The sequence below is a fragment of the Oryctolagus cuniculus genome, chromosome 4, assembly GCF_051225735.1.
Source record: "Oryctolagus cuniculus isolate XC-2025 breed Fujian yellow rabbit chromosome 4, ASM5122573v1, whole genome shotgun sequence".
In the NCBI taxonomy this organism is placed as follows: Eukaryota; Metazoa; Chordata; class Mammalia; order Lagomorpha; family Leporidae; genus Oryctolagus; species Oryctolagus cuniculus.
In genome coordinates, this window is record NC_142870.1 from 80,957,116 (window position 1) to 80,980,843 (window position 23,728).

The 23,728-nt window shown below is 52.8% G+C and overlaps 1 protein-coding gene across 1 annotated transcript in view; it reads right to left on the minus strand.

Annotated features, from left to right (window-relative positions):
* The window catches only part of ITGB5 (integrin subunit beta 5), a 114,280-nt gene that overhangs the window by 66,414 nt on the left and 24,138 nt on the right, over window positions 1–23,728 (minus strand). Inside the window, exons 3-5 of the mRNA XM_017347042.4 lie at window positions 22,280–22,484; window positions 12,649–12,898; window positions 3,511–3,679 (exon numbers count right to left, since the gene is read on the minus strand). Of these exons, the coding sequence (XP_017202531.2) occupies window positions 3,511–3,679; window positions 12,649–12,898; window positions 22,280–22,484 (624 nt within the window). The remainder of the gene's footprint in view (window positions 1–3,510; window positions 3,680–12,648; window positions 12,899–22,279; window positions 22,485–23,728) is intronic.

The following is a 23,728-nucleotide window of genomic DNA, read 5'->3' on the forward strand; positions in this document are numbered from 1 at the left end:
AACAGTGAGGCTAAGACAGCTGGGAACACGACTGGCCATGAGTGGGTACTGGTTAGGGCTCAACAATATACGCACAGGGCCTAATTTCACTATTCTACTTTGAATGTGTTAAATGTTCCATATTTTAAAGAAAAAGACATATTCATTGAATAAATTAAGGTAAATATGAAAGTAAAACAACCAAAAAGTAAAAAATAAAAACTATATATGTTAAGAGTACTTCTAAATGTTTGTGGAAAAAGAATTATTTTGGAACCAAAAAAAAAAAATCACAAAAATCCATGCATATGAGGAGGACTTCAAAGAGTTCATGGAAAAAGTGCAGCATAAAAAAAGTGCATGGATTTCAAAATTGTTTTGTGTTAAAAGAAACTTTTTTTTTTTTTTGACAGGCAGAGTGGACAGTGAGAGATACAGAGAGAAAGGTCTTCCTTTTACCCGTTGGTTCACCCTCCAATGGCCGCTGCGGCTGGCACGCTGATCCAAAGCCAAGAGCCAGGTGCTTCTCCTGGTCTCCCATGCGGGTGCAGGGCCCAAGCACTTGGGCCATCCTCCACTGCACTCCTGAGCCACAGCAGAGAGCTGGCCTGGAAGAGCGGCAACCGGGAGGGACAGAATCCGGCGCCCCGACCGGGACTAGAACCTGGTGTGCCGGTGCCGCAGGCGGAGGATTAGCCTACTGAGCCACGGCGCTGGCCTCTTAGAAAGTTTCTTTTAGGTCAGTGCCGAGGCTCACTTGGTTAATCCTCCGCCTGCAGTGCCGGCACCCCATATGGGCACCTGTTCTAGTCCTAGCTGCTCCTCTTCCCATCCAGCTCTCTGCTATGGCCTGGGAGAGCAGTAGAAGATGGCCCAGGTCCTTGGGCCCCTGCACCCACGTGGGAGACCTGGAAGAAGCTCCTGCCTCCTGGCTTTGGATCAGCACAGCTCCGGCCGTTGCGGCCATTTGGGGAGTGAACCAATGGAAAGAAGACCTGTTTCTCCCTCTCACTGTCTGTAACTCTACCTCTCAAATAAATAAATAAATCTTAAGAAAGAAATAAACTTTCTAAATTCCATTTCCTAGGAACTCTTTAAAGTACCCTTGTATTTCTATCACCTACAATAACTACCATGATCACTTTGGTCTCCAATTTTGGATTGTACAGTAACTACTGTATTATAATCCATTTTCCACCACCATTTTAATTTCTCTGAGGTATTATGTACTACTCATGTTACTAAACATTTTTAAATGGTATCACTATTGCATAGTCTTTTTTTTTAATTTTTTTTTTATTTTTTGACAGGCAGAGTGGACAGTGAGAAAGAGAGACAGAGAGAAAGGTCTTCCTTTGCCGTCGGTTCACCCTCCAATGGCCGCTGCGGCTGGCGCGCTGCAGCCGGCGCACCACACTGATCCGATGGCAGGAGCCAGGTACTTATCCTGGTCTCCCATGCGGTGCAGGGCCCAAGCACTTGGGTCATCCTCCACTGCACTCCCGGGCCACAGCAGAGAGCTGGCCTGGAAGAGGGGCAACCGGGACAGAAACCAGTGCCCCGACTGGGACTAGAACCCGGAGTGCCGGCACTGCAAGGCGGATTAGCCCAGTGAGCCGAGGTGCCGGCCTGCATAGTCTTTCATCAAAAGATAGTCCCTAGTTCTAATTTTTTGCTACTCCAAGTTTGTGGTGAACCAGTTAGGATATTGATTACAAATAGGTGGTTTCTAGTAGAAAGACATTGCTTGATACATAGCTAACACAAACTGACAGCACAAAGGGAAGAAAATGGTGAATAAAGAAGCCGCCGCTTCACAGAGCCACACAATTCTGAGCAATCACTGACTTTCCAGGCCATGGCAGGGAATGAAGAGGGAACTGCCACAGGAACAGGCTGCAGCACGCACGCGAAGTGCGGCCCGGCCAGCAGCCACTCACGGGCCCAGGCAACGACTCGGGGAGCCTTCCAGAACCTCCCTGAAAATGCTGGAGTCTTGAAACACCAAGTTTTCAAAAGGCAGTGTGTTCCACCCCTGCGAGACGGCACACAAAGGCTCTGTAGGCAGAAGAGTGGACCGGCCTTCCAAAGACCACCGTGGCTCGGGCATTTGGTCAGGCCACTCCAATCCATCTAACAACGCAGGTAACTGAACACTACCTAAGCCTGCAGCTGGGCCTCCCCTTCTCCCCAAGCTTTAAACATGACTCCCTCCCCTGAAAAGAAAATCCACAGAACCCACCAAGTGGGGCGACACAGGGTGCCCTCCGTCTTCTCTGGACTGTTTCCTGCCAAGGAGAGGAATCGTGCTAAACATCTGTGAAGATAATTCAGCAGCTGAATGCTGGTCAAAAATAATTTTTCTTTCTGATTCAATTCATAAACTATTTTGTGCAGCATTTGGAAGGTTTAAAGCGGAACACGTTCTCACTGTGTTCCATCTGGCTCTCGCACTGCTGGCCAACACCAGGAGCCACGTGGCCCTGGCCAGCAGCCATGTGGATGGGCAGGCACTGCCACCTTGCCCTCCAGGAGGGGCCATGAGTCAGCGCTGGGCAGAGCCCCAGAGGCAGCAGGTGGGGGCCGCAGCGAGCGTGCTGACACCCCACACCCTGCCTGCCCTGCATCCACCTGTCTACCATTTCCCTCCTTCGGTTCATAAAGGGAAGGTATCTGTGGCTCTCCTCCCGCCAAGGATGGGGCTCCCCAGTGAGCAACTCGGCTGCACGCAGCCTCTCCAAACCAAGTCCTAACCTCTCACACCTGTCCCCGCCCTAGCACCCCCTACTCCTGCCCGACCTGCCGGAGCCTTGAGACCGCGTCACCGCCGACACGCGCTCTCCGCCGAACACTGGAAAAACGCTAAACGCACACAGAGACTGCGAGGATAAACAAACATCTAACAAGCATGTGTTGTGGTAGCGAATCCAAAGAGTGATTTTTATTTTTATCATTTGTCGCTACTGCACTGTTTGACAGTGGGAGCTTATGTTAAGAGTAAGTTATGGCCAACATTCCATTTATGTACTTCGCAGAGACTGGAACTCTCAGATCATGAGTTCATTTCTGACCTAAGTCTGTGTCCTCTCCCTGGGTCCATCTATCACGGGGAAGCAGGAGAAAAAGTCCACAGAAACGCAGCCAGAGATGCCACACGACTCTCCTCACTGCATCCCTGGGAGAGGCCAAGAAAGCTCCACCAGCTTCTATGCTCACGGCTTGACCCCCCCCCCCCCCCCCAGGAAAAGCAGCATTTAAAAAGCCCAGTGTACAACACAGAACAGCTGTCTTCTGGCAAAGACGGACCCGCCGCACTCAGCCTCAGCCACGCCCGACACACAGAGGCACCCAAGCCCAGCCCAGCCCGGGCCCCTGTCCTTCTGCTCACAGCAGATCTCCCCGAGGCACCACGGAGCTCAGCCTCAGATGGAAGCGTGGGCGGGAGCCACAGGTGGGGGCGGGGTGGCCTCCTGCGCCACACCTAGGCCTCCCCAGGCAGGGACAGGACAGGGAGCGGGGACGGCTACCAACCTTGCAGACGGCCGCCTGGAGGACTGCGTCAAAGCCGCCCTCGGGGGCATCGCGGTTCCGGGACACCCTCTGCTTCCGAACCTCCTCATTGAAGCTGTCGACTCTGTCGGTGAGGGGCAGCAGGTGGCGGAACCCAAAGGAGGGCACGCAGTTGGGGAACAACTTGTAACTAGAGAGAACGAGGAGGACAGTCAGTCACCTGTCTGTCGTCGGCTGTAAACTTTACCCAGGGGCCCTGGGCACGTACCTAGAGTCCAGAGAGCCCCGAGAGCCCCGAAGGCCCTGAGAGGCACCCGGAGGTATTTATCCAGCGCCGAGGACGGGGTGACCTGGGACAGGCGCGGAGGAGAGGGCTGAGGTCACGAACCTGGCCCCACCTCTGGGCTCCAGGCAGGGCAGCAGACACCCAGCAGGGAGTGAGCACGAGGTTTGAACAGGGCAAGGAAGCCCAGTGGCAGCAGGGAGACTTGCCATGGCCTGGATAGATGTGTGGTAAGGGCCGGCTGTGGCAGAGGGGAGGCAAGGCAGACGCTGTCCAGAGTGAGACCAAGCCCCTCCACAGTGCCTTCGACGCAGACAGCAGACAGCATCAGGCCCTGGTCTCCTGTGCACTCTCGACTCCCTCCCTCAGCTTCAAGTCTCCTCGCCAGCTTCTCTGGTTGCAAATCAACCCCTCGCCAGAACTGGCTCCGAAAATCAAAGGAGTGCCCTCGCCAGCCCCACATGGTGCCTGAGCACAAGACTCAGGGGTCATGTATACCCTCTGCTGATAACGTCCTGGTGTCTGGTCCCCTCCCAAAGGCCTATGCAGGAAGCGCAAGTCTGAGCAAAAAGTAGCTACCAGTGGACAGACTGATGCCCGCATTTTTACCCTCAAAATTCCCAAAACATGCAAAACCGACCAATCACGGGAGGACATGAGCACTGTGGGCCAACCAGAGACATGGACATGAGTCAAACACGCACCTCTCAACTCCAATTTCGATCTGTAAGATTCTTTCCTCCGAACCCCCTAAGAAGCCTGGCAACCATGAAACGGGGGCCAGCCCCTTGCTCTGAGTGTCTATTTTCCACCACCAATGTCAGGAACCGGCTTTGCTGCACATTGGGTGAGTGGATAGGCTCTGGGCTGGGGAAGCAGAGTTACTCTATCCACCAGCTGCTGCCACTCGACAAAGGAGCCCCTGAGCCCCACCTGTCAGCCACCCCAGTGACCGCCAGGATGCACGGCCATGAGCAAATGATCATGGAACAGCAACCAGAATGTTCTCTCTGAAACGGTGCAAAGATAAACCACCAGCTCTCCCAGATGCAATGGACATCATGAACAGACTCCTCAAATGGAGAATTTTATCTGGAAATCTGGGAAGAAGGAAGCACTGGCAGCCAATAGTAGGTTCAGAGCAGGTCTTTCTCCTGAAAGAGCAGGCCGTCTCCCTTCACTGCCCTGTGGCGAGCCCAAGGGGCCGCATTTCAGGAGGAAGTCAGCTCCCAGCGGCAGTTCTAAGAGTCTGGCTTGAGGCACAGCTAATGAAAGAGGAAGAGTGTCCTCACAGAGGGGGAGAGAGAAGAGTGTCGCAGGCAGGCAAAGAGAACACATGCAAGGGTCCTGTGGTAGGACGCAGAGAGGCCCACGGACAGAGGAAGCCACGCAGCAGCAGACAGCAGGAGACAGGCTGGCCCTCCTCGCAGGGCCCTGCTACAGAAGGCTCTCTTCCAGAACAAAAGATGACAAACAAGCAGTAGCAGGGAGGCCTGCTTCAGACGCACGCGCGGGATGGAAAACAGGCTCAGCCACCGCTAGCAGGACCCTGCCTTCAGGCTGCCAAGGAGCACCTCCCAGGGACAGGTCCAGGCAGGTGCAGCTCCGCACAGAGGCAGGCGTGGCTCTGTAAGGGCTGTTCCCTCCCCTGCAGACCTGCAGTGCCTGCTGCATCCACCACAGGCCCACGACAGGCCCAGGGGCCCTCCCGGGCAGCCTGCTCCCGTGGTGGCCGCGGTCCTCTGTGGACCTGCCTGCCTTGCCCGTCATTGCTCTTCTCCCTGTTCCTGCCCCCACATCTCCCGGTGCTGGACAGGTCAACCTCTGTCTAAGTGCATGCCTCTGGACCCCAAACCTTCACAACCTCCTCAACGGAACAGGAGTGGAGGTCCCCATCTGTAGCCAGGTAACAAACACAGAGGCCGGTACAAGTCAGCGCCCCTGACTCCCACTTCCAGTCTTTTTTTTTTTAATTTATTTATTTCAAAGACAAAGTTACAGAGAGAGGTAGAGAGAGAGAGAGAGAGAGAGAGAGATCTTCCATCCACTGGTTCACTCCCCAGATGGGCGCAACAGCCAGAGTTGCACCAATCTGAAGCCAGGAGCCAGGAGCTTCTTCCGTGTCTCCCACACACGTGCAGGGCCCCAAGGACTTGGGCCATCTTGTACTGCTTTCCCAGGCCATAGCAGAGAGCTGGATTGGAAGAGGAGCAGCTGGGACTAGAACCAGCGCCCATATGGGATGCCGGCGCTCCAGGCTAGAGCGCTAACCTGCTGCGCCACAGCACCGGTCCCCACTCCCTAGTCTTGCTCTTGGCCCTGGCCCACCACCCAGGACTCCAGCTGCGCAGGCGCCCACAGGTGGTCGGGCTGCTGGTGGAGAGGCAGGACGGAAATGGAATCACGACTGCGGTTCCGTGAGAAAACTGCAAGAGCTGTGCAGAACTCAAACGAAGCTCAGCGGTTTTTTAACCTTTCCCCTCTGGCTCTTGCAGACAGCAATAAGCAGTGACGTTCTTAACCGTGGAGAATCACTATTGTGTAATCAGGAACTAGCACACGTGTTTGCCAGAGAGAACCCTTCCCTGCTGAGTATGCACTGCAACCGAATCACAGCCGCAGCTGCCCGAGAACACAGCTCTGTCCCACGGCCCCGGGGCTGTCTCCACTGTCACTGGAACGGGATGTCGCCTGAGACGAGTTACATCAGCTCACCCCCAAGACGTGCCTGAGTAGCCTGAAGACTGGAGGGTCTGGAGACCCTCTGTCTGGGCTATGGGGCCCCAGTTTAGGGCCATGCACAAGCACTTACTGAACTAAGGATTATTAGCCAGGAAGACTGAAAAATAAAATATACATGGTGAGGGGGCCGGCCCTGTGGCATAGTAGGTTAAGCCTCCACCTGTGGCACCAGCATCCCATATGGGCACCAGTTTGTGTCTAGCTGCTGCTCTTCCAATCCAGCTCCCTGCTATGGCCTGGAAAAGCAGTAGAAGATGGCTCAAGTGCTTGGGCCCACATGCAGGACCTGGAAGAAGTCCAGGTACCTGGCTTCAGACTGGCTAAGTTCCAGCTGCTGTGGCCATTTGGGGAGTGAACCAGTGGATGGAAGACTCTCTCTCGCTCTCTCTCTCTCTGTAGCTCTACCTTTCAGGTAAATAAAAATTTTTTAAAAAATAAAGTGAATCCAAGGGCTGGCACTGTGGCTTATCAGGATAAAGCCGCTGTCTGCAGTGCCGGCATCCCATATGGGCACCCGTCAAGTACCGGTTGCTCCACTTTGGATCCAGCTCTCCGCTATGGCCTGGGAACAGCAGAGGATGGCTCAAGTCCTTGGGTCCCTGCACGCACGAGGGAGACCCAGAAAAAGCTCCAGGTTCCTGGCTTCAGATTGTCCCAGCGCTAACCTTTGTAGCCATTTGAGGAGAGAACACGCAGACAGAAGCTCTCTCTCTGCCTCTGCCTCTCTCTAACTCTCTCTTTCAAATAAATAAATCTTAATAAATAAATAATAAACATTTAAAAAAGAAGTGAATCCAATTAGAAGACACTGGATCTACACAAATCAAAAAATAATCTTTAAATTTTTTGAAAATTTATTTTTTTGAAAGGCAGAGCAAGAAAGATATCTCTCATCTGCCCACAACAGCTGAGGCTGTGCTAAGACAAAGTCAGGAGCCAAGAACTCAATTCAGGTCTCCTACCCAGTAGCAGGGACCCAAGTACTAGAGCTGCCACCTGCTGCCTCCCAGGGTTCCACCAGCAGGAAGATAGATCAGGAACAGTCTAATGCTTCAGGACAACAGTGTTCACCAACCGGACAAGGAAAGGCTCCCCACTTACTCTAAACACATAAAATTGTTGGATAAAATATAACAAAAGCAGGGGCGGGGGCAGCACTGCAGCATAGTGGGTTCAGCTGCTTCCTGCGACACCGGCATCCCATAATGACAACATCCCATATGGATCTCATATTTCCTGGCTGCTGCACTTCCAATCCTCTCAGTGGCCTGGGAAAAAGCAGCAGAAAATGGCCCAAGTGTTTGGGCCACTGCCACCCAACATGGGAGACCTGGAGGAAGCTCCTGGCTCTGAGCTTCCGCCTGGCTCAGCCCCAGCCGTTGTGGCTATCTGGGGAGTGAACCAGCAGACAGAAGATCTCTCTCTCTCTCTCTAACTCTCTTTCAAATAAATAAATAAATCTTAAAAAAAAAAAAAAATCAAATGCACAGCCAAGTCTGGAAGTTTAGAAGGGAAATCCTAGGTGCAAGAAGTAAAGAGGAAGCCATCCAACAAACGAACGGACAGAAGGTAACGGCTGGGGAACGAGCAGGGATTCGTGCAGAGGGGCTCCCCAACGCGTCAGAACTCGACTGAGGCCCGGAAGGCATGCAGCAGGAATCTACCAGGAACAGACGATGAGTCTCAGGCCCGTGCAGAGCCTCTGCGTGGAGCCGAGTGCCACAAACAGCCGCGGTACCACTCAAACGAGAAACAGGAAGACTCCAGCTGCTGGCCTAGGAAAGCAGCAAGGAAGCTAACGGGCACTGCAGCCACCAGCCAGAAGAATCACCCACAGAACCTGCAGCTCCGGGCCCAGGCGGTCAGAACTGGGTGCTTTTACGGTAAAGGAGCCCCCAGCTGAGAAACGAACAGGACGACGATCCCGCAGCGCAGCCTCGAGGCTTCTGGCCAGAGCAAACGTTAACCTGCTCCTCAAACACGCCAGCACAGCCAGGGCACGAGCTCTTCGCGTGCAACACGCCAAAGGTGGTGGGCCCCACGAGAAACAGGCCGCCAGAAAGGAATACCAGGAAACCCAACGCACAGAACGACCTGTGACTCAAAAAATACAACAGGTTTTAAATACTGCAAAACAAAGACATTTAAAACATTCAAAGTACAAGGAACAGAAAGCAAAGTCCAGACAGGATATTATGAGAAAAACAGAACAAAACAGAAGGATCTGGAGGGAAAAAAACTCAAAAATTATGGAAATGAAAAATACACACACTTATTAAAGTGAATTAAAGTGAAGCTGCAGGGCCCACTGCTGTGGCACGGCAGGTGAAGCTGCTGCTTGCCTGTGATACCAGCATCCTGTACTGGAGTGCTGGTCTGAGTCCTGCCTGCGCCACTTCCCCTCTAGCTTCCTACTAATGTATCTGGGAAAACAACAGAATAGCACCCAAATACTCGGGTCCCTACCACTCAAACTGGAGGCCTAGATAGAGTTCCTAGCTCCCGGCTTCAGCCTGCCACAACCCTGGCTGTTACAGCCATCCACCTGTGAACCAGGAAGATCTCTCTCTGTATGCCACCACCCCCACTGTTGCTTTGCCTTTCAAATAAATAAATAAACCTTTTAGAAAAACAAAACTGAAATTTCACTGTCTGGATCAAACAGGTGAAAAGCAAACTGGAAAACTGGAAGAGATTTCCCATTATGCGGCTAAGAGAGGGGCGAGTAAGAGATAGAAATTATGGGAGAAAAATTAGGAAACACGAAGTTTGGAATGAGAGCTCCAACCTAATAGCATTCAAAGGAAAATAGAGGAGACGATACCTGAGAATTTTCAATAAAGATAATACTCGTAGATTGAACACACACAAATGAAGTTCTGAGCAAGGTGGACAAAAGCAAAGCCAACCCAGATACACTGGTGTGCACATCCCTGTAGAACAGGAAAAGCATGGAGAATAATAAAAACCACCAGGGAGAAAATGGTCGGACAGACAGCAGACCTCACATCAGCCACAAGAAATGCCAGAAGACAATGGAATAATGCCTTCAGGTGGGCGAGGAAGGCTATGACTTCTTGGGAGAAATACACAAAGGGTAAGAAAAAAATATAAGCAATGAAGGACGACACGCATTACCTCACTTGCCAGTATTTTTACAGGATGTGCACTTGAGCAAGAGCCCAATACCTCCAAAGAAAGGAAGCATTTAGAACTGGAAACACCACGGCAGATCAGGGTCCCAGCACTGTATCAGCGAATACTCTTCCAGCAAAACCCCTCCTGCGGCTCCCCACATCAACTGAACAGCCCTTTAACACGATGACTAAGTTACCCTGCCTTTCTCTTCCCACAGCAGCCCTGGAACTTCTCATTTCTGCCACATTCTCAGATGGTTACCAGTGAGTCTGGGACTTGGAGCAGAGAGGAAGGGACGAACTTCAGGTCCTCAAATCACCTCTCCTGACTTCCCATCTCCCCACACTTCCTGGGGGCGGCTGCTGCTGCTGCTCCCACCACCACAGCAGAGAAGAACCTAACTGAAGGTTCCACCGGAGCCCAAGGAGCCTTCTGTGGCTTTCCTCTCCACCAGAGCCAGAGAGGTGGACAGTTAGACAAGCACAAAGACCAAGCTCAGGCTCGTCTGTAACAACACCGAGGAAACGGGCCAGCTGCAAGACAAAAGGGCGTGGCAGGGACTGCGGCATCCAACCAACCTGTGGTACAAAGCCCAGCTTTGCCAGACCACCCAGTTTTTCAAGAAAATCTAGAAATTCTAGAGTCCTACAGTGCCATTCACACAGAAAGGCAAAGCACACACAGAATGGTCCGGCAGGGAACAGCCACCCGAGCTTGTGCCGTGCCTCAGGGGAGGAGGGGGGCACCTCCGGGGAGATGCAGGATGCTGCACTGTCGGGGTGGGGAGACGGATGGCGGCTGCTCACCGCGTCTCAGGAGGACTCCCTGCAGTCCTGCCCAGCTTAGAGGTAAGACTGACAGCACTCAGGCCTGGCATGTCTTCACACTCCGCGTCCCCCAGGGCAGCCCTGGCAGCACTCTGTCTGCAGCAGGATGTGCCTTCGAGGGTGCAGGGAACCAACTCTGGGCAAGTAACGTGCCAGAGCCCCGAGTAGCCACACGCTGAGTGCCCATGGCCCGTCCTTGGTCCTCTGACAGCTTCCAATCTAGGGGCTCCCTTGGTGGACGAGCCTGGGAGAAGCCGACGTGGAGACACACCCAGTTGGGGCAGGGGTGAAAAGCAGTGCACAGAATCGCCACTCCCAGAGAACTCAGGAGCTCTCTGGCCGAGATGTCCCTGCTCCTGGTGAGTGGCAGAACTCTGACCGGGGCGGGGCATTAGGCGCTGGGACTCAGTTGGAAAGATCCAAGGAGTAACGGCCCCAGAGGCCACCTGAAACCAGAAGGCAGCTCGACCGCAGATCATTGACGACACTTACTTCCTTTTCATGCTTGAGGAACCTAGAGTCTCATTTGTCCTTAAGCCTCTTATCTTACTGGTTTTCCATCGCCGGGTGGTTCCCAATGCCTGGTCTACACCAGCTCCAGGACAGCGCACAAAAGGAGCAGGAAGGATTCAGAAGGACAGGCGCCACCCCCACAGCACCACCACCCAGCCTGGCTCGGAGTCAGGAGCTGCAGAGGCTGGAAAGCTAAGCTGTGGGAGAGAGGCAGGCTCAGAGCCTTACCAGCAGAACTGAAAATGAGACCTCACGACGCAAGGAGCCTGGATCCGAGTCACCACACAGAGCAGAGCTGCCAAGGAAAGCAGCTCAACCCCACCGCATCACACACACAAGAAAACCCGCTGGTCGTGTTGACCGAGGCTTGGAGACTGCTCACGACAGCACAGCCCAGCTCTGCTCTCGGGTGCACCCCAGGGGCCACAGTAGGAGGGTCAGCGGTGGGCGGTGGTTATCATCACCAGCCCCAGGTCAGGGGTCTGTCCTGGGTGTGGCCTGGCTGTATTACCGGGAGTGCAGATTCTGAAAGTAGGCTGTCTGGATTTGTCCCCCAGGTGAGCCCGTCACTACTGGTAAGGGGAAGTTGCTCGCTCTCATCTTTAAAATCTGGCACACAACCGCCTACCTTAGAGATCTCAGGAAGTTGTTCTGAGATTTAAATGACATGGTCCATGCTGAGTATGGGACCTGACGCTGCGGCCTTCTATCCCACAGCCTCGCGGAAGTGGACGTGGAGAGGAGACAAGAGAGGGTCGGAAGTCCTCACTCACTGTAGTCACACCGCATAACCCGGACAGAGCTGGTGTGGGGGCACCTCGGCCTGCTCCTGACACGCACACACACGCCTTAAGGCAGACCGCCACCCTTCTGGTTTCCTCTCAGTCCTGGGCGTACAGCTAAACAGTGTCTAGAGCCTTGCTGGAATCCTGCTCTGATAGGATGTGGGAACAGAGGTAACAAGGACCGCAAGGAGCCACAATGACCCTCCCAAACATACTCCTCCAGGCGGGACGATTTGGGAAGCCATGTGTGGAGACAGCACCGCTAGAATATGGAAGAACCTGGGTCCCTGGGTCAATGCATGGAGGGGAGGCGTCCAGAGACCCAGCTGGACTCAGGTATGCGGAAGAAACAGGGAACGGTGAGTCATCACACACTTCGGGATTTGCTTCGCTGCAGCAGTTAGAAACTCCTCTTCTCCAATAACTAATCAAACACTTGCTAATGCAGGTACTTGGCGTATGCTGAAACAGACTCACGCCTTTATAAAACACAAGGTTTTTATTGTGTTTCATCAAGGTCAGTTCTGGTTATTTATATAAACAACAGGAACAAACTGAATCATTCATAAGCACCCGGTCACTCCGAGCAGGGGGAGAGTTTACGCTGTCCTGCCCACTCCCCTCCCCGCTCCCCCAGACCCCCAACTCCCTGAGCACATCCTTTAACTTCTGCTCAGGTGGGAGAGCAGTGCTAGGTGTGGCAGGCAGCAACACAAACGGGCTACAATCATTCTACCTTGCTCACTCCGTCTCAGGGTGGGGCAGAACTTGGCCAGCATCCAGCAAAGTGAACGCCTACCAGCTCACTCCTCCTCCAAGCTAAGCTCCGCCCCAGCCTTAGGCACCCAGCAGAAGGATGACGGTCACTCACCCAATGCACGGATTGGTCTGGTACCTCGGCGCCGTGTAGGAGAAGGGAGAGATGTCTTTGTCGACAAAAGACCCGAACCCCAACCGGAAGTTGCTGGTGAGCTTCCTCATCTCTTCGGCGAGCTTGGTGCCCAGGTTCCGGATGCTGTCCAGGTCATCCTTCATGGACAGGGAGAGGTCCATCAGGTAGTACAAGTCCACGGGATAATCCTCCACCTGGCGCACCTGCAGCTGGAAGGAAGTCTTGTCGCCTGTGCCAACAGAGAGATCGTGTACGTCAGGGGCTGGGCAACTCAGCGGGGGCAGGCCGGAGGCATCCTGCTTTCAAAGCTGGCCCACCTCTGGCTTTTCTTTAGTGACTGTGCGTCTCTCACAAGAGATGTTTTCTTTGGTAGCAGAGTCCCTGAAGGGACTAGGGTGCTGGACGGAGTCTGGGGTTCTACTTCCCAAACACTCAGTGTTTCTAAGCAACTGAAAGGCCCCTTGGGTTATTGGTGGGCAGTGACCAGACAACTGCACGGACACAAACCAGGTAGAAGGTAGCCCCTCAAGGAGACACTAACTCCAGAACAAGACCCAGCTACGGCGAGAACGTGCATGTGAAACAGAAAGCAGGAAGACTAGCAAAAGCAGGGCACGGGCGTGAGTAAGAACTCGGCGAGGAACAGGAACTGTGCAAGGCAAAGGAGGCAAAGAAAGTCACTTAATATACCCCAAAGGGCAAAGATACTTATGGCTGTGCCACGCCCTGTTTCTATTTCTCTTTTCATAGCCATTTACCAGACAACAGTGGTAGTTCTTAGGCATCTTTGACATTTTGGGATATCACAGACACAACTCATTACATCAGAAATCACACAAGCAGCCTTCAGAAAGTTCAGGGAAGCGGAGGGCATTGTGGGTGTCCACATCCCATATCTAAGTGTCTGGTTCAAGCCTGGGTACTGGGGCTGGTGCTGTGGCAAAGCGGGTAAGGCCACCACCTGCAGTGCCAGCATCCCATATGGGCGCTGGTTTGAGTCCTGGCAGCTCCACTTCAGATCCAGCTCTCTGCTATGGCCTGGGAAAGCAGTGGAAGATGGTCCAAGTCTTTGGGCCCCTGCACCCACATGGGAGACCTGGAAGAAGCTCCTGGCTCCTGGCTTCGGATTGGTGCAGCTCCAGCCATTGTAGCCATTTGGGGAATGAATCAGCATATGGAAGACCCCCGCCCCCCAACACACCTCTGTCTGTGTGTAACTCTGACTTTCCAATGAATAAAAATTTTTTTTAATTAAAAAAATTTTTTCCTGGCTACTCTGACTTCCAATCCAGCTTCTTGCTAACGTGGGAGGCAGTGGATGATGGCTCAAGTATGTGGCTCCTTCCACCCACAGAGGAAACACAGATGATGGAGTTCCTGTTTTCTGCTATGAGCTGGCTGTTATGCACATTTCGGGGGTAAACAGTGGGTAGAATCTTTCTCTCTCTGTCTCTCCTTCTCTTTTACTCCTTCCAAATAAATAAACCTTTTTAAATTTTGTTAAACCTCATGGAAAATTTGAGTTACCTTTTGATTTTTCCATCAATTTTTGAAGCTCTCTCAAATACATAAATATAGGCAGCCTGCAAACTTTGGCCTCACTGCCTTTTTTTCTTTTTTTAAAGAGTGGGATTTGGCCATCAAGACACCTGTATCCCACATCAGCCTGGGTTCAATACCTAGCTCTGGTTTCCAATGCAGCTTTCTGCTAATGCAGACCCTAGGAGACAGCATTTATCACTCAACTACTTGGGTCCCCATTAACCATGCAGTAGCCCTGGCTGGAATTCCTGGTTCTCAGGTTCAGCTTGGCCCAGCCCCAGCCGTTGCAGGCATATGGGGGGTGAACCAGCAGATATGAGCTCTGTCTCTCTGCCTCTCAGATAAAGAAGAAAAGACAAGACACCACTAGCACTGTCTACCAGCTACAAAAAGCAGAAGATACCTGGGCCTCACAGTAAGCAGCCAGCAGCAGAAAGGGGAGTTTCCCAGAAGGGAGCAGTGGTAGTGTCCAGGGAGGCGGCCTTTGGTATCAGCCCCTTCAGAGTTGACAGAGAGGCCCAAGTCCAGGCAATCACCAGAGGACTCACGCCAGGATCATGATCCCTGTCATTTCATAATTGCTAAAGACAAGTCACTCACAAAGAACTTCAAAGCTCAATGCATACAGAGGAATTCCACCTGCCCTGGGCTCAGCAGCCTCCCAGGAGCAGCGAGGTGTGCTGCTCTCACCCCAGACCAGAAGTGTCCGCATGCATTTGAAAGCTGGGCCTATTCCTTGTGTGTGTGGAGCAGCAGCAAGGCAGCCTCCCCACCTCTGCTCCAGGGGCCCACACCTGCCTTGCCAGCAGCTGAGCCTCAGAGCAACCCATCACTCATCGGCCGCTGACAACCAGCAAAGAAAAGCCTTCTTGAGCTCACAGGAAGGGGACGGAAGCCTCCAGGCCCTCTCTCCTGCTCTCACCCCAAACACGGTCTGCCATGAAGAAGCAAACGATTGAAGGATCACTTCAGCTTCCAGCTCTGTCTCTCAAGTAGGCGGCACCCTGAGCCCCGGCTGCAGCAATGCCAACAGCGGAGATCAAGGCTACGAGGCGCTCCCGTGGGAGAGAAGTGTTTGATAGCGGCAGAGGCTTGCACAGATGAAGTATGATTATTATAATTACTGTTTGGAGTCAGGGCAGCAGCCCAGAGCCCGCCTCCCCTGACCTGTCTCAGCTTGCACTGTTGCAGTTGTCCCAGGATTGATGTAGTTTGGGTTGCCTGTTGGTTTGAGCCTATTTTTAAAAACCGTCAGTCTGACTCAAACAGTGGAATGTTCCAGATTTCTTCCAGAATGAATTCCAGACTGCTGCAGCGTCCCTCTCTGGTTTCCATCAGGCAGACAGCAGGGCCCTCCCAAGGGCCCCTAGGAGGCCACATCGCAGCGGGAGAGGGATGGGCAGGAGGGAGAACTTGGAGAAGGACTGACCCCCCTCTTTGGCCCTTGCATGGACTCAGCCTGCAATCCTGCCTCCTCTGCCGAATCCCATGACGTCAGCAAGACTTCTGCATTTCCCGCCACCTGTCCACCTTGCCCCCTCTTCCCAGCTGTGTCTGCTTCTATCCAGCATCTTTTTGGTAGCTTATGAGTAGCTGACAGACAGCTCAATTCATGAGTAAATGACAGATGGGTGCTTTAGGACCAGGAAATGGAGAACTGGCTGGGACCCAGGGAGGCTGGGAGGCAGCCGGGGGACTGAAGCAGGCACGAGGCTGGGAAACAGGAGAGCTGAGAGCTGGGCTTGAATCCTGACCTGGTCACCCATCACTCGGGGATGGCAGGACCCTTTAAACCTGCGGCTCAGCCCCCACAGCAGTGACTGCGGGGATCACAGACACAATGCGGATGAACCCCACATGTGTTCCTGTGCACGGAAGGCTCTGACCTCCGCACCCCCAAAAGTCCATTATTAAAGCAATTTCCTGTAGGGATAAAAAGAGAGCGAATTCTGCCAGAAACTTGAGTTTGAAGGGCTATAGCCTCGGGCATATTAATTCAGCTCCAAATTTTTCAGACATGAAGTCAAAGAGGGAAATGAGAGAGGATACAGAGGCCCTGTGGGTGCTGAGAAGGTGTCTCTTCTGAAGTGAGAAATCCCTGGGTGTCAAATTCTGAGAAAAACTGACCACTAAGCAAACATATGCAAGGCTTCCCGGGAGCAGGCTGCAAACACTCCAAGGACGTGTGTCTACCAGCCTTGCCCAAAGGGAGAAGGAAAGAAAGAGGGTAGCAGTGTCCATGCTCAGAGTCAAAGCTCCTTGCCACTGCTGATCCACGCATGCCTGGTTTTAAATGCCACACGCTCCTGAGCAGGCCTTGGCAATACGGGACGTGGGTTCTGTCGGCGGGCTTCGGAGGGCCGACACTCCCGTCGCATTCTCAGTGTGGGTGTCAAGTTGCTGCAGCACCAATGCCCCAGCAAGGGCAGCCTACAGAGCAAGTGGACCTAGGGCGCACACCCGCAGCCAGGAGCTCCGAGGCCCGGGGCACTGGCCCTGTCTGGGGTCCACCTCCAGCACCATGTACGTCAGACACATCCCTCAGCCCACCTTGCTCCCAGCCACGCTGCTCTCCTGTGCACCTGAGACTTCCAGCTGCCCCTTCCTGCTGGGCTGCTCTGCAGATCTGTGGGGTACCATCCTCGCAACATGTGCCTGGATTCGTCAGCCCCTGCTTCCTCGCACTCCACATGGGATCCCTGCGGGCTCAGTTCCCCTGTGGCTGTGCCCCTTCTCTCTCTAACCCCGGCCTCAGGACCAGCGTGAGATCAGAGCAACAGGATAAAGCAAACTCAAAAGAGAAGCGGGGCACTGGGCACCCGCGAGGACGGAGCCATGCCCGCAAGCAGCCCTCTCAGCTCCTCCTGGGTCTTCCTGTTTGCAGGCACCCAGCTCCAGCCCACATTGGCACAGAATTCCTTCCACTGCTCAGTCCCTAACTCCCCACCCCCGGAATTAAGCGGCCACCAGCACCGCACCTGAAACAGTTTAACAGCTCTCTCCTCTCTGCCCTCCTTTTAACAAAAAGTGAGATGTGAGCTTGCTCCAGGGACACGCATCAAATGATGAACACTTCCAGAGAGTGGAGAATTCTGCAAGAACCGTCCAGCCTGGCTTCTGCCAAGCAAGGGGACAAAGCAGTCTCAGCAGGTGAAGACTCACCGTCCCAGTGGCAGCTGAGTGGCGGTTTTCAGTTCCCTGCAATTACCTCTCTGTGCTAGGAATTCAGAGAAGGAAAACATGAAATCAACTGCATTCTAACAGGGAGTGAGGCCCCAGGGCACACCTTAGAAGACAGACACCCAGCTCTCAGTCCGCCCCAGCAGGAGGTGATCTGCGTCCCAGAACTAAGTCAGATCTAGAACAAAGAATCGCCTCCCTGCTCAGAACTGGGCCTCTCAACAGACGGAGCCAGGGGGCGAACATCTGCAGATGTGGAGGCCCCCAGGGTCTGCCTCCAAGCTTACAGTTCTAGGAGGCCAGTTTCCTGTAAAGTTGCCCTTTCTCCACGCAGCAACAAAAACCCCTTTCTCTCTCTTTGGAAAAAAAAAAAAAGATTTTTTTATTTATTTGAAAGTCGGAGTTATGGGGGAGGGGGTGGAGGGCAGTGAAGCAGAGAGAGAGGTCTTCCATCTGCTGGTTCACTCCCCAAATGGCCACAACGGCCAGCGGGGCCAGGCCGAAACCAGGAGCTTCTTCCAGGTCTCCCAGGTGGGCACAGAGGGCCAGGACCTTGTGCCATCCTCCACTGCTTTCCCAGGCCACGCCGGCAGCGGCTTAACCCGCTACTGCCACAACGCCAGCCCAGTCTCTCTTTTTTTAAGCATGTACCTAGTCAGTCTGGATGACAACACTGCAGATGTAACCCCTAAACCAAAACCAACACTCCAAACCAGAAAGAAAGGGGAGAAAAAAATCCCTAAGCAGGGGCTGGCAGGAAGCCCCCATCCAAAGCAACCGATCGTCTGCAGCGCAGTGAACACTGCTGCGCTGCGGTCTCCTGCCTGGGCGGGACACGCTCCGGTTACGTAAGACGTGTCCCTGGGGACAACCAGTACATAGGAAATCTCTGAGATTTTTGCAACCTCTTGTGAGTCTAAAACTATTTCTAAGTAAAGCATTTAAAATGGAAAAAAAAAAAAAAAAGATAGCCACCAGCCGAGTCATTTTGTAAGAAGCTAAGCCGTGGAGGCAACAACTGTAAGCAACCGTTTCTAATCACTCCAGTGCTTGCAAACCTCCTCTAGTCTTCGCCCACCCCAGTGAGATGTACTTCGAGGTTTGAGCCCTTTCCTAAGGATTTATGTCCTTTCTTAACGGTTTTTTAAGGTCCTTATCCTGACGTACAGTTTCCCGTACTGGAATAAAATGGAAAACATGATCCTGTGTTTACCCAAAATCCCACTTAAAGTTTGGCAGTTCTTCAAGAAGTGAAACATAGAATTACCACATGAGCAGCCATTCCATTCCTAACTATGTGCCCACGGTTATTAAAAACACATGTTTACCCCAAAGCTTGCCCATGAACGTTCACAGCAGCAGCAGTCACAATGGCCCCAAAGTAGAAACGTCCCACTATTCAGGATACCCTAAATGTCCATCAACCAAAATATGGCATATCCACACACACGGTGGAATATTATTTGGCCATGAAAAGGAACGCAGCACCTGCCACAACATGAATGAACCTTGAAAACATGTGGCTGGGGAAAGAAACCAGGTCTCAACGGCCATACATCATGTCTGACAGGTAATGTGCAGACCAGGCACACCCACAGAGCCAGCAGATCAGCGGCCGCCAGGGACTGAGTGAGTCAGCGGTGGGAGGGCGGGGTAAGGCGTCAAGGCAGAGGGTGTGAGGTTTCTTCTGGGGGTTATGAAGATGTTCTGGAGCATGGTGAAGGTCATACAACTTGGCAAATATTTTAGGAAGCACTGGACTGTATACTCCAGAGCAGTAAAGCTTACAGTACACAGATTTTAACCTCAAGACAAAGCAACATCTTCTTAACGGAGCAGGAAATTCTCACCCATTTTACGCTAGGTCACTTAACTCTGCCTTCAAGAGTGTCTTTGAGGGGCCGGCTCTGTGGCATAGCAGGTTAAGCCTCACCTGCAGTGCTGGCAGCCCATACAGACACCAGTTTGAGCCTTGGCTACTCCACTTCCAATCCAACTCCCTGCTAATGTGCCTAGGAAAGCAGTGGAAGATGGCCCAAGTGTTTGGGGTTCTATAGCCATGTGGGAAACCTGGAAGAAGCTCCTGGTTTTTCCTGGCTTCAGCTTGGCCCAGCCCCAGCCATTGCAGCCATTTGGGGAGTGAACTAGCAGATGGAAGATCTGTCTCTCCCTCTCTTGCTTGCTCACTCTCTCTTTCCCCCTCTCTCCCTTTCTCTCTGTAACTCTGCCTTTCAAATAAATAAACTTTTTTTAAAAAATTAAATAAATTTTTTAAAAAGAATGAGGATTTTCTACCATGAAGGATACTTCTCAGAACATTGGCGATTCTGAGAACCATTCTGATGAGTTTTAAATATACAAGTTAGGGGTCAGTGTTATGGTACAGCAGGTTAAGCCACTACTTGTAACACTGGCATCACCTGTGAGCACTGGTTCAAGTCCTGGCTGCTCCACTTCAGAGTCTGAGAAAGCAGATCCAAATACTTGGGCCACTGCCACCCATGTGGGAAGACCTGGTTGGCGTTCCAGGCTCCTGGCTTCCAACTGGCCCAGCCTTGGCTGTTGCACTGTTGCAGCAGATGGAAGATCTCTCTCTCTTTCTCTCTCTCTCTCTCTCTTCCACCCTGCCCCCCACTTCTCTATAACTCTGCCTTTCAAATAAATAAACAAATCCTTTAAAACAAAAAAAACCTACCTTGATGACAACTCCAAAACTATAAACTTTTCTGGAGAAATGAGTTTGGGTCCTTGTTTTTGAAGATGATAGAGTGAAAACAGTACACAATTACAAACACATTATAGGTGTCTGACAAACAGAAACACCTGAATAAAAACAAAGGTAAACAGTGGAAGAGCTTCTTCCTGCTACACCATTACTCCTAACACACAGCATTCACAATACCAGCAACCACTCTTAAACCACCCAGCGTCTCACTGTCTACCGTGACTGCCACAGCCCCTCCCGGGCCAGGGCCCTGACCCTGAGCCTGCCTGCACAGAAGACAACTAACTTGCCTCAGGACATCACCCAACAGCTGTCCGTGGAAGTTGCTTGGCTGGGCCTTTGCTCCCCACTCACACAGTGCTATAAGGGCCCCCCCCCCTTCCCTCTCAGCCCAGGGTCTCACAAATACAAGGGCCAAGTGTCACAGTGAGACAACTCCAGAGAACTGTAACTTAGTACATGAGCAATGTAAATCGTAGGGCGCCTCTACCCCACTGGGCCTGGATACAATGTTCTTCAGCTTCTTGTATTCATGACAACAGAACCCAAGTACATGGGGGCTCTGGCATCTGTCTAGAATGCGCACGGTGCAGAATTCTACAACACTGACATCAACAGTGGCAAGCCCTGTCGAGTGCCGGCCACGTGCAGCACACAGCCAAGTCCCCTTCTGAGGCACTGAGCATCCCTCCTCACACCTATACCTGGCACCTTTGGCCACTGCTCTTTAAAAATAATAACAACTTCAACTTTTTAAAGTGCATTTACCAAAAGAATCACTTAAGCCTCTCAACACCCCCGTGTGGAATGAAGCGGCAGAGACACTGAGAGGTGAGGTGACCAGCCCCGGGCCTCCGAGCCTCCAAGCAAGGGCAGCGTCGGAGCCAGAACCCAGAGCAGCCCAACAGATGCACGATCTTTCCACTGCTCTATGCTGCCCTGAAGTCCAAATAAACCACCAAGAAATGGTGATTGCCACTGGCTTCCTGGACTATGAGATAGGAGGGAAAGGATTAAAGAAACAGTGATGAAATTTGGAAAACCCTGCCCCCCTCAACAACGTGACGCCCTCCAGTTGTGCTACGTGCACATTGAATCTGTGACACTGCAAGGATTCTTCTCAGCAGAACAGCAGATGACAACTGTGGTGGACGAGGGACAACCGTGGGTGTGCAGGCCCAAAACCTGGGACTGAATCACACCCAGCACCTGCTCAGAGACCTGCAACAGGCTGCTGCCTCCTGGGAAAATGACATCAGCTGCCTCAGCGTTGGGCAGGTGTGGAGCCCACAGTAGCTGTGCAAACACTGCTCAGTTCCTCGTTTTCCCTCACCCCCAGGGCTCCCAGAGCCACCAGGGTCACAGAGCATCTCTACTTGAGAAGTCTGTCCCTTCGGGAGGCCAAGGACTCAAAGGGCAGGTGCTGAGAAGAGCTACTTTTCCCTAGAAGCAGCACTGTCGTTAGCAACTTGCAGTAACGGGAGCAAATGTACCAGCATCCTCCTGGGAGAAAAACCAGCCCAAAGGCCTGCTGACCGATGACCCTGCAAGCAATGGTCCACACATACAGCCCAACACCATTCAGTCTCCAAAACATGTGCTGTGAAAACAGTATGCCAAGTAAGGCAGGCAGACCCCAAAGGACAAGCGCCGCCCGCCTGGCTACACTCACAGGAGGTACCCGAGACAGTCGGATTTACAGAGGGAGCAAGCACAACCGAGGCCATGGGGCGGGGAGGGAGCAGGGAGGGAGGGGCCACAGCTTCTGCTGGGGTGCTGGGGAGTTCTGGCACGGGGCAGCAGTGACGGCCACACAACCTGATGAACTACACGCTTAACCACGGCTACAGTGCCAAGTTCCATGTCCTAGGCAAGGATCTCAGCATTAGTGCCCACCAAAATAAACTTTTAAATCCATTTTCCAAGAACTGATTGAGGCGCCCCGGTCTGCTTTATCGCCATTTAAAAAAAAATGGCAAAGAGGTTCCATCCGCCCACCAGGGGGTTTTGTGCTCGGCTTCCTGGGGGCTGAGCCTGGCCTCCCCAGGACCCTCCCCTGCCTGCGACCTCAGCCCTGCCCCTCTGACTGTCCTCACCCTCTCCCACCCCTCCCGAGGGCCTTGCGGAGCCCAGGCCACCCAGCTCACCCCAGGGACAACTCACCGGGCCGAAGGTTCACGGTGACCTCCTGCGGAGTCATCTGAATGACGTCGGCGCCCATGGGGCCGGAGCCCTTGCTGCTGAGGGGCAGGCTCCGCAGGACGTGGGTGCTGCTGGCCGGGCTCTCGACCTCGCCGCCACAGCCATTTCTGACCAGGTTCTCCCTCAGGTCACATCGGGAGGTGACGGAGCGCGGGCTGCCGAAGTCCTAGGGAGGCAAACAGAGGAAGAGAGAGCAGGGTTGGTCAGGCTGCTCCCGCCACGTCTCGGCTCACGCCCTCGCCACTGGGCCACTGACCCAAACCCCCTCTGAAAATAAGCACATGATCGCTCCTGTCCCAAATGCCTAGCCGGGTATCACCAGGCCTGAGGCCCAAAGACAGGAAAACATCCCCCAAACTATAAACGCACGATAAACATGATTGGATTCATTGTGATTTCTTTTTTTTTTTTTTTTAAGATTTATTTATTTGAACGGCAAAGTTACAGAGAAACAGAGGCTAAGAGAGAGAGACAGAGGTCTTCCATCTGCTGGTTCACCCCCCAGATGGTTGCAATAGCCACAGCTGCGCCAATCTGAAGCCAGGAGCCTGGAGCTTCTTCCAGGTCTCCCATGTGGGTGCAGGGGCCCAAGGACTTAAGACTATCTTCCACTGCTTTCCCAGGCCATAGCAGAGAGCTGGATCAGAAGTGGAACAGCGGGGACTTGAACCAGTGCCCACATGGGATGCCGGCACTGCAGGTGGCGCTTTACCCGCTAAGCCACAATGCCAACCCCTCGTTGTGATTTTGATGGTCAGAGTTCCTACTTGCCTATGTGATTAGCAACAAAGAAACTGAAACGGTCAAAAGTTGTATAGCTATTTTTTTTTCCAATTTTTATTTGTTTTTATTTTATCTGAAAGGAAGAGTAAGGACTAGAGACGGAGACACAGAGATCCTCCACGAACTGGTTCACTCCCCAAATGCTCACAACAGTCAGGGTTGGGCCAGGCCAAAGACTAGAGCTGGGAGTTCCTTCCAGGTCTCCCAAGTGAGTAGCAGGGACCCAAGAACTTAAGCCATCACCTGCTGCCTCCCAGGGTGTGCACTGGCAGGGAGTTGGATCCAAAGCAGACCAGGACTGAAATTCAGGCACTCCAATATGGGATGCAAGCATTTCAAGTGATGACTTAACTTCTGTGCCAAATGCATGCCTGACAAAAGATGACATATGACTGGCTGAGAGGTCCTCATTCAGGCATTCAAGAGTTAACTTTTGAGCTGTTCATACATTGACTTTCCCCCCCCCAAGATTTATTTATTTATTTGAAAGGCAGAGTTAAGACAGAGAGGGGAAGAGACAGAGAGAGATCTTCCATCCGCTGACTCACTGCCAAATGGCCACAACAGCTGGGACTGAATCAGGCTGAAGCCAGGAACCAGGAGCTTCATCTAGGTCTCCCATGCAGT